The 17,326-nt window shown below is 42.5% G+C and overlaps 1 protein-coding gene and 1 pseudogene across 1 annotated transcript; both read right to left on the bottom strand.

The window, feature by feature from the left end:
- Window positions 1-9,217: 9,217 nt before the first annotated feature.
- On the bottom strand, window positions 9,218-9,388 carry LOC119804607 (40S ribosomal protein S29-like). Its single transcript, XM_038316040.1, has one exon. The coding sequence runs from the start codon at window positions 9,386-9,388 to the stop codon at window positions 9,218-9,220; it is 171 nt and encodes a 56-aa protein (XP_038171968.1).
- Window positions 9,389-9,521: 133 nt separating this feature from the next.
- On the bottom strand, window positions 9,522-16,711 carry LOC119804305 (annotated as a pseudogene).
- Between the last annotated feature and the right edge of the window lie 615 nt (window positions 16,712-17,326).

The raw sequence follows: 17,326 nt of genomic DNA, 5'->3' as shown, positions 1-17,326 counted from the left end.
GTTCGGTTAGGGTGGGGTAGAGGCGAGAACGTGTAACCACGCATGCTCATTGCAAGCAAAACAGTCTACGCGGGAATCAAAGTGCGCGTGCGTAAGAGAGCACGCTGACCGTTTTGAGTTCATCGCTAGGGATGGAGAAGTGCGCTTGCGTGTTGCCAAAGGCTTGGCTGGGAGGGGGGAGGAGCGCAACGTTCTAATTATGATTGCGAAATAGCGAGGGGTTCGGTAAGTTGTCCTTCGTCCAAATCGCCATTTTAGGCTAGGAGAGGCAAATCTACTTTTCTACTTGTTGAAGGGATCAGTCGGAGTTGGAGGCTACGGCCAAACCTAATGAAAATCATTCAAGAATCTTAAGTCTCTCCCTGGTCAGTCTAATAATGGGAATTTTAAAATGCAGAGTAGTGAGGCTGTAAAATGTTTTTGCCAAAGCAGGTTGCGCTTAAAACTATCCACCCACGTCCAGACAAAGCCTATTCGAAAGACTCCTGAATCATCCTGGCCGATCTTGGTCCTCGGATTTATCCCACCAGAGTAGCCGAACGCAGTGACTTACTATGTCTGCCCAAAGCGCGTGGGTGGGGCTTTCTCCCCTACAGAGTATACACAAAAGGATATGGCTATTTCTAAACGCATTAACTTTGAAACCTAAGATCTGGGCAAACGATCTTCTGAAATTTACTGACACGCAGACACAAAGTAAAAGCGGTGGAAATATGAAAGAATCCCGAGCTCACCTCTCTCTCTCTCTCTCTCTCTCTCTCTCTCTCTCTCTCTCTCTCTCTCTCTCTCTCTCTCTCTCTCTCTCTCTCTCTCTCTCTCTCTCTCCCTCTCTCTCCCTCCCTCTCTCCCTCTCTCCCTCTCTCCCTAATGTAGAACTTTCTGCATGGTTTGATCTGAGGTAAAGTTGGGAAATTGGAGGTTGGTTGTTTCGTTTTTGTCTGCTGACCACTGAGGATTGCTAGTGAAAATATACAGTTAATTTCTAAAACTAATCTTTTAGTTTTCAGATATAGGAAAGGGCACGGAGTTTTAGAATGAGATTTCTGTTAATCCTGTCAATCTTTTACTGTTCCTATTTCATTCTCTGGGCCTGTATCTAATATGTACAGGTCTATAGTACTTATTAGCACAAGATACCAGTCTAAAGGTTTTATATGATGCTATGGGATAGCTATAGTATTACTCATTTTATTACAGTTGAGAACTTTGAGGAACACAGATTAATTTGTCTAAGGTTTTATAGCTAGTTGAATGGTCGAGCCTGGGTACTTCTCCACGATTTATTGTTACATAGTCCTGTGCTCTTAAGCATTCCTTATCCCTTATAACGAAGGGACAAGTTTAAGGTAATTATTTCAATTTTTGTCTGAAATCATAAACCTTAAACAAATCATTAAGAGAGGAGACTGTTTAGTGGTTTTACCTCAGTGCATAGTAAGTATTTGCTTAAAAGGATGGAAGACAAAAGTGAATTTTTGATTTGGCATCTCTGGGCGTGGCTCTCTATGGACAGTTGTCTTTTGTATTTTTCGTTCTGCAGAGGCCATAAAATGGCCGACTGCAGCAAGCTGGACACACCCTTGTTTTTGCTTGATTTATTATCTGTTCCAAGGGTTTAAGGTGACCAGACTTTGCTGCAGATTTTTTTAAGACATTTTATTGCTAATTTGTTTTGTTGGCTCAAATGTCTAATAGTGGAAATTAACTTTTGCAGGTAATATTTTAAAAAGTAAAAGTTAAAATTGTTAGAATAGGTCCATGTATATGGAATTATTATATCAAATAGTATGATCATTTTAACACTTGGTCAAATAAAAATTGCCAAATTCTTCCCCAAAAGGTTGTGCCATTTTTTTTTTTACTCAGAAGTACTGTGTTGTATTTAGATAAATTGTTTAAAAAAACAGCATCTTATTTCCTTTTTCTTAGGTTAATTTTTTTCTTTGTATATTTCTCAGTTTTATTTTTAATCGTGTGATATCTTATATCTTAATACCTTGAAATTTTAACTATTGTGCATTGCCTATTAGTGTTCTGTTACTCCGATTTTTATAACCCCAGTATTTGGGAGAACGAGGCAGGAGGATTGCTATAAGTGCTACATAGCAAAACCTTGTCTCATAAAACCATAACAAAAATCCATTAAGGAACACAGAAAAATTCCATTTTGTCTTGGTAAAAGCATCTGAACCAAAGGACTTTTTTTGGTATGTTTCAGAATAACAATTTTACTACAACATAAGATTTGCTGTACCAGACAAGTCATACAAAATTATCACCAAAAAAATTTTGTTTTTTGAAGGGAATAATCTACATATCATAGTAAGGGCTGTGGGGTTTATTTTCTGGTTTGGGATCAGTCTGTTTGGTTATGGACAGGGTCTAAACACTTAGGCATTACTAGAAGAGAATATTCTAAAGAACTGGCTATATGTTTTTAAAACATGTAAGTAGAGCACCATAAAGAAGGGCAGAAAACACATCATCCCTGACGTTCATCCTGACAATTAGCTTTATTATTTATTCTTAAACCACGATAGGGGAAACAATGAAAAACAGAGCCACTGCTGTAAAAGTTGTGCAAAGGCCTAAATGATGCTGCATCTTTTGCTGATGGATCCTCTGGATTAGGATCATATTTTAAAAAGCCCTGCAGAACTGTGGGTGTGCAGTACTGGTCACCGCGTGTCTTTCAAAATGCAAACATTTTCCCAACTTGTCTACATTAAAATACACAACTTGGTCATGAAATACTTAAGATGCTGCCAATTCTGGGTATTTCAGGTTTAAACTCCCTTCCCGCAAAGGGAATTCTGATGGTCAGCAGTGACCACGTGAAAGTAACTCTTTGTTCCCGGCATTGTCCGTCCCCGTGCAGGCCTCTCACCCCCCGCCGCCCCCCCCCCCCCCACCGCGCGCGCGTAAAGTTTTGCCGCTGGGGCTGCTGGAGCCTTGGCTGACTTCCAATTCCTTACGTAGGCGAGAAGGATGTGAACGCTAGATAGACTCACATCACCTCCTAAATATTTTTTTCATATGATTCTGGTTTAAAGCCGGAAAGTTGTTCAGCCAGCAACCTCTGGCTTTCCCTAAAGATCCCTAGTAGAGTGCTTAACCATCTTGTTGGCTCTTCCCTGGTACGCGTGGAAGGCTCAGCATCCATTTCCGGGTGACATCGTGTCTACTACTGCAGGCACCACAGCCCCTTGGGAAATGTAGTCTCGTGCACAGCCTGAGCCTACTCCACACCATTTCCCTCCCCCCCCACCCCCGTTCTAAGGAAGCATCTTTTCCCGCGCGGAGCGCGGAGCGCGGGTGGCAGAAACGGAAGTTACGTGCTACGTGGGGGACGGGGACGGGGTAACTGGAGCACAGGCGCCTGCCTGCGGCGCTTCCTGCTGTGCCTTTGCCAGATGGTGGGATTTTTACAGTGGTAATCTCTCTTCAAAGAGACTCCCACAGTTGCACAGTTTTTAAAAAGGGAGTGAAAATGTTTCATTATGTTGTTTAATGTGCAAGTGAATCAGGTGTTCTCAAACGTTGGGAAGGGTATTCTTTGATACCTGAAACCGGTTAATCCTCATACAGACGCTTAGCTTTTTTTTTTTTTTTTTTTTTTTTTGAGACCAGGTTTCTGTGCAGCTTTGGTGCCTGTCCCGGAACTAAGTTTTATTAGATAATACAAATACAGTGGTTTATCCTCTCTCTCTCTCTCTCTCTCTCTCTCTCTCTCTCTCTCTCTCTCTCTCTCTCTCTCTCTCTCTCTCTCTCTCTCTCTCTCTCTCTCTCCTCGGTTTTTCAAGACAGCCCTACCTATCCTGGAACTCACTCTGTAGACCAGGGTGGCCTTGAACTCTCACAGAGTCTCTGATGCCCAAGTACTGGGATTAAAAACATGTGCCCCCACCGCGTGGCAGTCTAACATTTCGATCCCATATTCATGTCTCATCTATTTTGCATTTAATAGTCTATTTTTTATCTTTGTGTGTGTGTGAGGGGAGATATCTCAGGCAGTTTAAGATCCTCCTGCCTCCAGTACCCCAGTGCTGGGATTGTGCATGGCATTGCTAAGTCTTGTTTTTAGTTATTTATATTTTTTTTCCTTATTTTTGAAGCAGTCTCACTAATGTAACTCAGGCTAGTCTGGTGCTCCCTGTATAATGCATGCTGTCTGCCAGTATGTGGAGATGTCCTTCCCTAGACTCCCAAGTACCAGGATTATAGCTCTGACAAACGGAACTTTTTTTTTTTTTTTTTGAGAATAGATTGTGGATTTGGGTGTTTAAAGGCGCTTAATTGCTTTCGACTACTTAGTTACTCTGACTTTACCCTAGTTAGTTGTAGCATCTTATTTTTCAGCATTTTTCTAGCTGTAGATAGTATTAAATAAGGCTTGTATGTGGTAAGTTGGAAGGACTATGGCTGAAAACATCCTTTTTGGAGCACTGTGTCTTTCCACCCCATGCCAGCATCTGCTTCTCCAATCTAACTAGGATCGGAAATTAAGGAAAATGTAAATTGTACGAAATAGCCAAACAGGCTTTTTTTTTAAATAGCCAAGTTCATAGTTCATCTTTTAAAAATATTTATTATGCATACAATATTCTGTCTGTGCGTACCTGCAGGCCAGAAGAAGGCACCAGACCCCATTACAGATGATTGTGAGCCACCATGTGGTTGCTGGGAATTGAACACAGGACCTTTGGAAGAGCAGGCAATGCTCTTAACCTCTGAGCCATCTCTCCAGCCCACCAAACAGTTTTAAAAAGTATTTAACCCTTGATTTGTGCAACTGGTTTCTCTCCTGCAGTTGTTAACCCCCAGCAGCCTGGAGAAGCCCACCCTGGGAAGAAGTTTTACATCAGCCATTATAGTATTAAGTCTTACAGCACCTATCAGATTGTGTTACATGCCTGTTTTCCTATGTTCTAAACTGTAGCATCCATGAGCCCAGGGCAAATTTCATTTCCAAAGCTTATTCTGGCACATTAGTAGGCCTCAGTAATATTTATTAGATGAATAAATGAATTAGTCGTCGACAAACTTTTGTGTGCCTGCTAAAGTCATCTCTACAGGGTCTTGACTGTCAAGTGTTTCTTTAAAATGATGAGGCACTTTTTCCAGTCATTTATTTTCTCAGGGATTTTTGTGTTTGGGTTTCAGGCCTTGGTATTTACATGTTTCTGCTGTTGGTACTGCTGACATTCCTTGGTGGGACCTGGGTGCCAGTTGTTAGAGCTGAGCCTCATCCTAATGTCCCAGTGTTTGCCCGATGCTCCTTTTTGTTTTCACTCCTTTCTACCTCTCCCTCTCACACAAGGCACCTTCACCACTACTGGAGTCACCCTTTAAGTAGTATAATGTCATGTAGCCCCAGGATCCCCAGTTTTGTAAATACGTTTCTGTTGGAAATGAGCCATGCTCATTTCAGAACATTTTTGCCTCTAGATACTCTGGCAAAACCTTTACATTACCCCACTTCATGCACCTCGGATGCGTTTCGCATTCTAGAAACTCATTCAGCAGCCTATGGTAGGCACAGCATTTGAAAGTTGAGGCAGGAGGATCGCCATGAGTTTGAAGCTAACCTGGGATAAATATAGGATAGACCCTCTCTCTTCTCTTCACCCTCCCCCTAAAAGGTTGGTATTGCTTTTTTCAACTCTCTTGTTTTATCAGATATGCTAGAAGCTTTTAAGTTTTTAGGGTCTTATAGTTACTAATAGTCTTTCAGGATCTATTTTTGAGCATTAACTCTAGACAATCATTTTTCTTTTTGTGTTCTTCCAGGAAGAATAGTTCATTGAGTGCACTGCAAGAGGATGGCCTGCTTCCTTTTTAAAAAATACCTGTAATAACTTGAATGATGTGGACATGGCAAACCTAGATGCCTTGCCACTTGCTTCCCTGCCCACACCGTGAATATTCGCAGTGAGAATGCAGAAGTTTGGATTGAGGTAGAGAAGTAGGCTGAGACAAATATTTAGACTTTGGTCCCTATGCTTGGTTTTGTTTATTTTTGGCGATGCCAGGAGCTGGAATGCTAGAACCCCGTGCATGCTAGATATGCTAGCTAAGTGCTGTTCTAGTGAATTACAACTGTATCTCCTGTTTGGGTTGGGCACTAAACTTGTGCTTTGTTTTGTTTTGATTTCTTAGAACCCTAGCTGTCTAGCATATGTACCTGAGGATGACTGAATTTATACAAGGCCCCTGCGGCGAGTGCTGGGTTACAGGTTTGTGTCACCGTTCCTGTTTTGTTTTTATTCAAGGCTAGTAATGCAACCTAGTGCTTCCTGCATGTTAAATGAATACTTTACCAACTCAACTATATTATCACCACCACCAACCCCACCCCTGACTTTAAAAAAAAAAGAACTCACTTTTTTGAGATAGTGTCTCATGTAGACCAGTCTGGCCACAAACTTCTCATCTCCTGTCTCAGTCTCCAAAGTGCTAGGATTGCAGGTATGTGCTACTTGACCTGGCAATTAATAGTGTTACTTTTGTTTGCTAGCCCTTATTTTTGTGAATATGCATGTTTTGCCTGCAGGTATGTGTGTGCCATGTTCATGCAGTGCCCTCAGACTAGTGTTCTCTAGTCCCTGAGAAGAACATACTGGGTCGCCTGGAACTGGAGTTACACTGGGTTGAGAACCACCAGTTTGGGTAATGGGAAGAGCAGCCGATGCTCTTAACTGCCAGAGCTATCTCTCTAGTCCCTCAATTTTTTTTAATGCACTAATTTTTAAATTAAGTCAGGCCATTTGTTATCAGTTATATGCTTTATAGAAAGAGGTGTGGAGAATGGGTAATGGTTGAAAAAATCAAACCCTAAAACCACAGATGGCTCTGCTTCTAGGGCAAGAGCTGCACTTGCAAGAAGCCTCTTTGTAGAAGTGCTACTGCCTGCACTGTAAGGCGCCTCTCTTCTAGGAGGAGCTGGTGCAAAAACTGGATTTATCTGTAGCACAGGAACAGTTTGGGAGTGGAGGCAGCAGCCGGTGTGCTAGGAGGAGGCCTGATACGAGCTTCTAATCTTTCACCAGAGAAGCCAAGAGTACGAAGTAATTCATTTACTCAGATGTATTCTGCTAGCCAACTAAGGTATTGATAAGAGTTTAGAGCCTACCCCTGACCCAAGACAAAAGCTCACTGTTTTGATGGTCTCCCTAAGAGCAGATCTGTGGTGATTCATTTTGCTACACTGAAAAGTTAAAGGGCTATAAGTCAAATAGATGTAAGGAAGGTAAGAAGCATAAACTCTGCTTCAGGGTATAAATTTATGGGAGTCCAAGGCCCTGACTTGATTATCACCAACACCAAAGCAAACATTAAAAACAAGAAAACCCCACCCTAATGGGGTTGAGATTGAAGATCTGGCCACTGTTGCCTGCAAGGGCTTATACTCAGTCATCCCTTGCACCAAAGAAAAGTAACATGGAGGAACATTGTTGAGGCTTATGTCATGATGTGTTCTTTCTGGAGGTAACTTGCTACGTTTCTTACACCACTTGATTATAAATGTTTTCAAGTACCCACATAGAATGCCTAATTCCTAGATTTTATAATGAAAATTTTTACAGTATTTGCTTCATCTTATTAATTTCCGATTGTTGGATTTTAAAAATCTTTTTGTTGTGCCGGCCAGGGGAGGCAAATGCCTTTAATCCCCAGCATTTGAGAGGCAGAAGCGGTGGGGTCTCTGAGGTCACCGCCAACCTGGTCTACAGAGCTAGTTCCAAGACAACCAGGACTGTTACTCGGAAACCCTATCTTAACAAAACAAAAACATTCTGTTTTAGTCTCTTGTATCTGATTCATCAGGGTGTAGAGGAGCAACTTTTTGTTTTGTTTTGTTTTGGTTTGGTTTTTTGAGACAGTAATCGGGTTTCTCTGTAGGTTTGGAGCCTGGCTGGAACTCACTTTGTAGACCAGGGTGGCCTCAAATCACAGAGATCCTCCTGTCTCTCCCTCCTCAGTGCTGGGGATTAAAGGCTGCACTACCACTGCCAAGCCCATTTTGCTTTTGAAAGGCTTTTGCTCATTGTTTGCTTAACTGGAGGTGGAAGAAAGGGCGTTAAACCATCCATGCATAATACCTTTTTCTTCCTCAGGACCTAAAGGCTTCCTAAATATTCCCTACTGGATAAAAGTCTAAAATAAAATGACAATGACAGTGTAGTTAGCATTTGAAATCCTAGTCATAGAATTTTAAATTTACCCTGCTACTGAGTTTTTCTTTGGTCAATTAGAAAAGAGTTCAAAGCCATCAGATGGTGAGGTAATCCTCGGCCCTACTCTCAGGCAGGCAGAGACAGGTGGATCTCTGTGTTCAGGCCAAAAGGTCACACAACAGGGGGCTAAGCAAGGACCCCACTTCTCTAAAAACAAAACAAGACGAACAAAAAAGAACCGGACAGGAGTGGCTCACTGCTTTAATCCCTAAACAGGGACCCCACGTCTCTACAAACAAAACAAACCGAACAAAAAGAAACCGGACCGGAGTGGCAGAGAGCTTTAATCCCAGCACGCAGGAGGCAGAGACTTGCCGATCTCTGAGTTTTAAGCCAGTCTGATCTACAGGGCAAGTTCCAGGACAGGCTGCAAAGCTACAGAGAAACCCTGTCACTCTGGGTACCTCTATTATTAACAATTTAAATGGAAGGGTAGAAACCATCTCATAGTTCTATTTTTCCTTCTCAGGATTTTTTTGTTTTGTTTTGTTTTTGTTCTGGTTTTTCGAGCCGGTTTCCTGTAGCTTTGAGGCCTGTCCCGGAACTAGCTCCTGCAGACCAGACTGGCCTTGAGACACGCGCCATTACTGCCCGGCTCTTTATTTCTCTTGTAATAAAGGTTTATGTTCATTGTTAGGTGTATGTATCGCCAAATATGTACTTAGGGATATATTAAAAGGTTTAAGGGTGGGCATGTTCACAGTTTTGATGGCAGTAAATAATGGGAAACCTATTCATGAGTAGAAATTCTGTTAAATAAAATTTTTGTACTTGTGCACAATAGAACCGCAAGCTGGGCGTGGTAGCACAACCTGTCTCAAAAACAAATCAATGTAGAAGAAACTCAAAACAGCAATCTATTTTTTTTATTTTCTTTTTCCTTTTTTTTTTGAATGGCTTCACTTTTTTTATTCTTATGTACAAAGACTGAAATTGATCTTTTCACTGGGTAGAGTCTTGAAGAATCCATTCAAGGTCGCTTAGTCCAACTTAATGAAGCCGACGTCCTTCGCGTACTGCCGGAAACACTGGCGGCAGATGTTCAGTCCGTATTTCCGGATGAGACCATGGCGGTTTGAGCAGATGCGGCGGGAGCGGGATCCCTGGCCGCACTTCCGCGGGTGACTCCAGTAGAGCTGCTGGTGACCCATGTTGCCTCACTGACGGCCAAAGAGCCAAAAGGTTTTTCTTTTTTTTTTTTTTTGCCTGTCACAATAAAGTTTATTATGAAAACAGGGTGTTGTGGGGACAGAGGAAAAGACAGATACATCTGGGTTAGGTGGCTCAGGTGAAGTAGTGCGGCTTCTTCACACTGACGCCATATTCACTGACAGGAGGGGTCAAGTCCTCCATGGTTAGGGTGTACTTGCGGTCCTTGCTCTTGCTCCGGGAGCTGCCAGAGGCTGTGCCCTTCATTTTCCAGTGTTATAGGGCATCATTAGCAGTATCTGAGATGAATTTCAGGGCAGCTAGTGAGATGAGCCAGATTATGCGTGGGTCTGAAGCTTCAAAACCAGCACGCTTCAGGTAATAACCAGCCACTGCATCTGGGATCGTGGGGTGTAATCCTCCAGCTGCATCAAAAAGTCCACCAGTGGTGTGCTGGACACTACTCCGTTGGTCGCTCTTGGCAGGGCGTAAACCCCGTTAAGACATTGCCCCTTCAGCGGGAGCCAGGCCTGCCCGCGCCACTCCTCCCGCTGCTCCCCAGCTCGCACCGCTACGGGGACCCGTGCCCACAGTGGCTGATCCAGCCCCGGGTCCCCCTGCCGTCCTTGCGGGGCTGGCCTTGCTCTCCGCGGCTGTGCTGGAGGGCAGCGTGGCTGGAGCCGACACCAGAGGCCGGAGCCGCTGCAGCTCATGGGGCTGGTAGGAGAGGTGGCGAAACTTTATTTTGTTTTTCAAGAGAGGACTTTTCTGTGTAGGCCTGGCTGCCCTGGAACTTGCTTTGTAGACCAGGCAAGCCTCAGACTCCTTGAGATCCGCCTGCCTCTGTCTCCCAAGTGCTGGAATTAAGGGTGTGCCCCGCCATCACCCGACTTCAAAGTTATAAAAATTAATGTTATAAAAGATTTACTTGGACGGTGGTGGCGCACGCCTTTAATCCCAGCACTTGGGAGACAGAGGCAGGCGGATCTCTGTGAGTTTGAGGCCTGGTCTACAAGAACTAGTTCCAGAACAGGCTCCAGAGCTACAGAGAAACCCTCTCTCAAGAAAAATAAATAAGTAAATAAAAGATTTACTAATAGATTTGCTTAATAGAATTAGCACAAAGTAGAATTGGCTAGGGGAGCTCTACCTCTAAAAGATAGACAACCAGTCAGGCCTATTAGAGATTAAAGGAAATTTAGGGAATTAGGGTGTCAATGTTTATTCATCACGATTGACCATCCTTTAAGGCCCATTCCCATAACAAAGGAGACAATCCTGATTTAACCAGACTTTAGGACATTCCCAGAGAATATGCTTCTAACTGGCAGCGCAAGGGGGCAGTGTAGACTCACAGCCAGGGTTAAGTCCTGCCTTTCCATAAAGCCCCAGGTTCTCTTGGGAAAAGCTTAATTCTGCCAGATGGAATATCATCCTGAGTAACAACCATTTGAAAAGAAAACATTCGTGTATTTAAGAAAAATTCTAAAAAGAAAAATAAAAAGGAATTCTGGCTAAGTGGATAATGGTGGCACACACCCCTTGACCCAGGACGAAGGTGACAGAGGCAAGCAATTCTCTGGGTGACAGAGGCAAGTAATTCCCTGAATTCAAGGCCAGCCTGAACCTCAAGAACACCACCACCCAAAAAAGAGAAAAAATAATAATCCTGGCACTCTCTTTGCTATTTAAATCTCCCATTGTCCAAGTGGCCAGGCTGAATCTCCAGTGTCTGTTTATATTGTTCAAAGTGTAACCTCGAGCCAATAGAGGTTTAAGGATGACAGCATATGCGGAACGCATAAGCCTAAGGTGTATGTGAGGCAGTTAAATCTATTCAAGGCAGGTTCCTCTCTGAGCATTAGGCAGAACTAGATGAGCATTATCAAAGAGCTTTTTCCTTTATTAATCTCTTAAGTGTGGGGGTGATTTCTCACTGGGAAAAGGGATATGGCAAAGTAAAAAGACAGCAATAAGGTGAGTATGGTGACCTAGTCCTGTAATTCTTGCACCTGCGAAGCTGGGGCAGCATAATCAGTTTAGAGTCATCTTCACTATATAGAGTTTAAGGCTCGCCTGAGTTACCTGAGACCCTGGCTCAAAACAAAACAAATGTCTCATGGATGAATATTTGACTTAGATTACATTATAGAAATTTAAGAAAATGGTTGCTATAACTTTGATAAACTCAGAGCTCCTGTTTATCCTTACACATGAAAGTTAGGAGAAACATACCTCACTTGTTAGCCTTTTTGGAATTTTGGATGGCTTCGTTTTCATCCATAATAGAATTGTAGGGATTTTTTCTTACTTTGCAGTGGGACAGGGTTACTCTATAGAGCCTTTGGAGCCTGTCCTGGAACTAGCTCTTGTAGACCAGGCTGGCCTCGAACTCACAAAGATCCACCTGCCCCTTCCTCCTGAGTGCTGGGATTAAAGGCGTGTGCCACCACTGCCCGGCTCAGCACGGCACTCTTAACACCGATGCAGATCGTCAGTCTACTCCCAGTGAGATGAGGTTTCATTGTTGGTTGGAAATACTAGGCATCTTAACTCAGGGCCTTGGACTTGAGTGGATGCAGGTACAAAGATCTGTTCCCTGGAGGGTTTAGGGTTTTTGCATCTGACAAATTTCTTTTCCTCCTCAATGCAGTAACCTTACAGAAGTAGAGTAAATAGAGCAGGACTTGGGAGCTAAGACATTCATTTAGAAAAGAGCGGGCCTGCATCATAATAGCAGGGAGCTGTGGAAAGAAGCTTTTTTTTTTCCACCCAGAGAAAGGAACTGCCAAGCAGGCAAGTGCAGGCATTTTACAGACTACGGTTTATACTTACCATTTATTTCCCTGTTAGGTCATGTCCACATTCCTTCACCCGCTTTTGGCTCTATGCGTTAAACACATTATAAAATAGGGAGTGGCAGCAGCTGCTCTTGGCTGTGCAGATCTTAATCTAGTAAATTCCACCTTTAGTTTTCCCCCAATAAAGAGAGAACTCAAACTCCCTTAAGGTGTCTGCTCTCTCCACATGTCGGCTAGGCACCAGACTTTCAACACCTATGGTGAGAGAGCTTTTCTGGCCACTAATAGACCAGAGAACCTGATGGTGTTTGGCTGGGGTTGGTGATTGAAGCTTTGCAACTTCAGCCTAAGAATCAGCTCCTTGGTCTTCCTGAGGTTTAGGTTGATGATTGCTTATGAGTCATGAAGACACCGGAAGCCTAGCAGTTTTAGCTGGTACCAGTAATATCTAATAGCAGGTTAATAGCCTGGGTTTTCGTTCATTCCTGAATTGCTAGATTTTTGGGTTACTTTTTATGGTAAGCACCCAGGGACTGTAAACACACAAGTAATAGGATGCCCCCTTAGAACCAAGGAATACTTGGCCTTTGACTTTTCCTTTGACATCTTACCTCCAAGTTGTTCCACCACTGAGGAGTCTTAGAGATTAAGAGACTAGCCACTATTGATGACGTGAGCAGCAGCTGTATTTTATTTGCTATTGAATAACTGGCAGTGACTTATTTATCCAGAACCAAGAGTTTTGTGAGTCACATGCTATCTCCTGATGATGACTAAACGAAGGATTGGTTACCTTTGAGGGTCTCTGTTCCTTTGAGATAGATTTGCTAAGGTTGAACTGAGGTTTCGGTCTTTTTGCCTCAGCCTTTGTGCGCTGGAGATAGCATACATATACCATCACATGCTGTGTTGGGCTATCCTGGTCAGAAATATGGAATGTAGCTTCGTAGGCTGCCAGACATAAAAAGCTGGTCAAGGAGTTCAAACTGTCCCACATTCAAAGATAAGGCTAATGAAGCCTCGGGGAAAGATTTGAATGTAATTAAGGTCTAGAGTTCATATATATTTGAGAATTTTGTATGGTTACTTGGTACCTCTACCCAAACTAACTTACTTTATTTTTTTAGAGGGCTGGGAGTTATTCAGATTATGTATGCTTGGCAAGATGTCTACCCCTGCTCTCAATCCTCTAACCTTTAGAGGTTTTTGTTGAGACATTCTTGCTTCGTAGCTCATGCGGGCCTTTTATGTAATCCTTATGCCTCAGTCTCCAGAATGCTGGGATTTCAGGCCTATGCTACCTTGCTTATCCAAAGTTAATTTTATAACGAAGAGGGCTTTTCAGGAAAGAAGGAATACAGGGCGCATAGAAGGAAGAAAAGAAGGTAATGGGAGAGTGTGATCAAATATATTGTATATGTGCATGAAAGTACCAAGGGATTACATTTTTTTAAAGCAAAAAATGGACTGGATAGATGGCTCACTGGTTAAAAGCACTGACTGTGCCAGGCAGCGCCAAGACATCTTTAATCCTAGCACTCAGGAGGCAGAGAACTATGAGTTCGAGGCCAGCCTAGTCTACAAGGCTACGACCAGCAGAGCCGGTGCTACACATAGAAACACTGTGTCAAAGAAAGAAAGAAACAACAGCAATGACTGCTTTTGCAAAAGATCCTGATCCAATACCCAGCACCCACATGGCAGCTCACAACAACATGCCAGCTTCAGGGCAATCAAACCCTCACACAGACATTCAGAAAAAAAACACCAATGCACATGAAAATAAAAAATAAAATAAATCATTTTTATAAAGCAAAAATGGGTATGGCAAGAGTAAAATACTGGTTTTATTTATAAAAATAAACATTCATTTATTTGTTGTGCCAGGGAGTAAGCTATAGTGTAAAACTACCAAGGAGAGATAGGGTAGAGGGAGGGAAAAATGAGAAGTCTGTGTTAAGGCTACATAGATGGCAAAGGAGGAAAAATAGAAAGTAAAGCTGGATTTCAAACCTTGACTGTTCCATCTTAATTTGTTTCTTTTCCTGTTTCCAGATGATGCTGTAAGAAATATACTCCCTGTGAAGAGATAAATTGAGCCCTTTTGGACCAGTGAGATTGTTAAGAGCATAGGTTTAAAATCATGGTAAAATCTTGGTAAGTGATTCATTGTCTCTACTGGGCTTGCCAAGTTAATGAAAAGAGACAGGGAGGGTGGTCTTACTTCACATTTACCCATTATGTGAAAATAGATTAAAATTTTCAAGCTATACTAAAGAATGAAGAACCTAACCTTTTGTCATTTTTCCCGATTTTTAGAGATGGTGAAATTGGAAATATTCCAAGACTAGTTATGAGAGTAGATTTGAATTCAAATCTATCTACATAAAAATAAATTTTGATGCGCACTAAAAGACTTTTTTATCATTTTAAAGTTGACTAGTTACCTTGGGTTTTTGGATGGGTAGTCAGGAATTCAGTATGTAGCTCAGCCTGGTCTAAGATATGACAATCCTTTTGCCTCAGTCTCCGTATCACTGGTAAAAGACTGATCCACAAGGCTATTACAGCGTCAGATCATACCTAATTAACATGATAGGAAATATGGTTGCAGGTCAGGCAGTGGTGGCGCACGCTTTTAATTCCAGTTCTTACTTGGGGAAAGAGGCAGGCAGATCTCTGAGTTCGAGTTCAGCCTGGTATACAGAGCTAGTTCCAGGAGAGCCAGGGCTGTTACACAGAAAAACCCTGTCTCAAAAACAAACAAGCAAAAAGTGTGTGTGTATGTGTATGTATGTGTGTATATATATATATATATATATATATATATATATATATATACACACACATATGTCTATTGAATGTGCAGATTGCTGGGAAGCTAAATTTTGTCATTGGTCAAGATAAACTTCTAAGGTCTGCCCCTCAGGCTGTCCTGTTGAAGATTCACCAGCCCACCAGGATGAATCACTGTTTCCACGAATTCCTTTATGAGGCAGCTGGAAACCCTTGGTAAGTTGTTAATGGTTTCTCATTCGGTAACAAAAGAAAAGTGTTCACCATGTGGCATTTCTGGCTTCTTCAGTAGGTAGTAAGGACTCACTAAGTACCTGAGAGATTATTCTAGGTGTTAACAAGGCCCTGCTCTTAACGGATTTTTCCTTTTTGAAAGGTAGATTAAATGACTAAATACTAAAAGTATAATGTATCATAAATGTTATTGGATTTTGCACTTTATTTTATTTCTTTTTTATGTTGGTTTGTCAAGACAGAGTTTCTTCTCTGGAGCTCATTCTTTAGACTGGGTTAGCCTAAAAGTCACAGAGATCCTCCTGCCTCTGCCTCCTGACTGCTGGGATTAAAGGCGTGCACTACCACTGCCCAGAAGGATTTTTCTTTTTATGATATGAAAAGTTACATTGAACAAAGTTAGGCAAGGAGAGGGCTGTAATCCCAGCAGGATTCAGGTAGGAAGATAACTAGCTTGAGGCCATCATAGGCTACAATAACAACGAGAAAAGATGATTGAATTAAACCAGGCAGTATCTTGTGTTTTCCTCCCTTCTCCCCATTATTTTTTCTGTTTATTTTTAAAGATTTGACAGGGTCCCTGTAGCCCAGGTTAATCTGGAGGTTTGGTCCAGCATAATGTGCAAATTGGCAATCGCTGACCTGAGTGCTGGGATTATAGGTCTCCGCCACTGTTTACACCTGTCATTGCCTCTTTACGAAATGATAGCTGATCCACCTGATTGTTGGAGATCGTACACAGTGGCAGAGTCTTTTGTTGCTCTTCTTTTGGCTAGATTATAACTCTCTCTCTCTCTCTCTCTCTCTCATCCTGAGACTCAAACCCAGGATCTTACACATACTAACAGTTGTTCTACCACTGAACTATATCTCTGGCTCTGAGGAAGATAACTTTGAAAAAATGTTGTACAGTTTGCTGGATCCTATGAGTGAGTGACCTCAGACGAGAAGAGGAGGGGACTCCCCTAGTGATAACGGTACACAGTACATAAGGTAAGTAGGGAAATAAAGGCTGGCTTTGTTCTCACTTTTCACTAGGGAGACTCGATGAAATGTCATTTCCTTTGAGGTGGGGATTGAAGCAGGGTTTCTCTTTTAACTGTGGGTCTCCTGGGAGTTGTTCTGTAGCCTAGGCTGGCCTCGATTACACACAAAGATCCGCCTGTCTTTGCCTCCCCCCCATGCTGGGATGAAAGGGGCACCACCACCTGACAGAAATGCCATTTCTAAGCGTAGCTTATCTGACACAATTATGTATCCTTCTGAATGGTTTGAGTAGACCATATGCTTCCCAGTCTCGTCAGCGCTGTTGAGGGCCAGAAGAGCAAAAATGACTACTAAGGCAAGTGAGCTAGGTGACAGAAGCTTTTGGATTGGTTTTGTGTCAGGGTTGTATCTAACGCTCATGTGTGCTCTGCCATGGAGTTGTACTACCAGCCCCCCAAGCTCCTGCTTGATAAAAGGTTTTGTTGGAACATAGTCATCTTCACTCATTACTGTCTGTGGACTTTTGTGCTACAGCTATAGGCTGTACGGTCTGTAGAGCCTGAAATATTAGCATTAGGCCTCTTCAGGAGGTCTGGCCCTTCCCACTGTAAGGTAAGTCCTCTTTCTTTTTATTTCTAGGATACTTGCTTTTACAGCTGATCATACAAATTGATATCAGTTTGCATCTGAATTTCTGCCCAGGAAAATGAAGAACCAGAGCGCACATGGACACAACAGGGTATGTTGGTGAGCTTCTGTAGCCTCAGCATCCAGGGTATGGCTTCAGGGTGAGCAGGCTATCAAAGACACAGGCTGAGAGAACAGAGCCAGTGGGCCATGGACTGAAACATTTGAAGCTGTGAGTCAAAATAAGCTTTTCCTCCTCTTAAGTTGTTTTGTCTCTGGTATTTTGTCATAGAGACAGTGAGGTGAATAATCAAATCCATGTTTCTAATTAGTGGTAAAATTACGACTTAAAAAGCACAATTCACTTGGCATTGTTCTTCCACCTCCCACAATGCTGTTAATTTAACAGCAACATGACCTTACACTCACAGCAATTTTCCCCCTGTGGATCTGCAAATTGAACCTAGGTCTTCACACATCTGAGGCAAATAGTCT

Source organism: Arvicola amphibius, chromosome X, assembly GCF_903992535.2.
Source record: "Arvicola amphibius chromosome X, mArvAmp1.2, whole genome shotgun sequence".
NCBI classification, from domain to species: domain Eukaryota; kingdom Metazoa; phylum Chordata; class Mammalia; order Rodentia; family Cricetidae; genus Arvicola; species Arvicola amphibius.
Note: the sequence above shows the minus strand (reverse complement) of the source record. Positions and strands in the feature narration are given on the sequence as shown.

Bases quoted from the DNA above. Each gene is read 5' to 3' on its own strand.
- LOC119804607 (XM_038316040.1), bottom strand. From the start codon at position 9,388: ATGGGTCACCAGCAGCTCTACTGGAGTCACCCGCGGAAGTGCGGCCAG.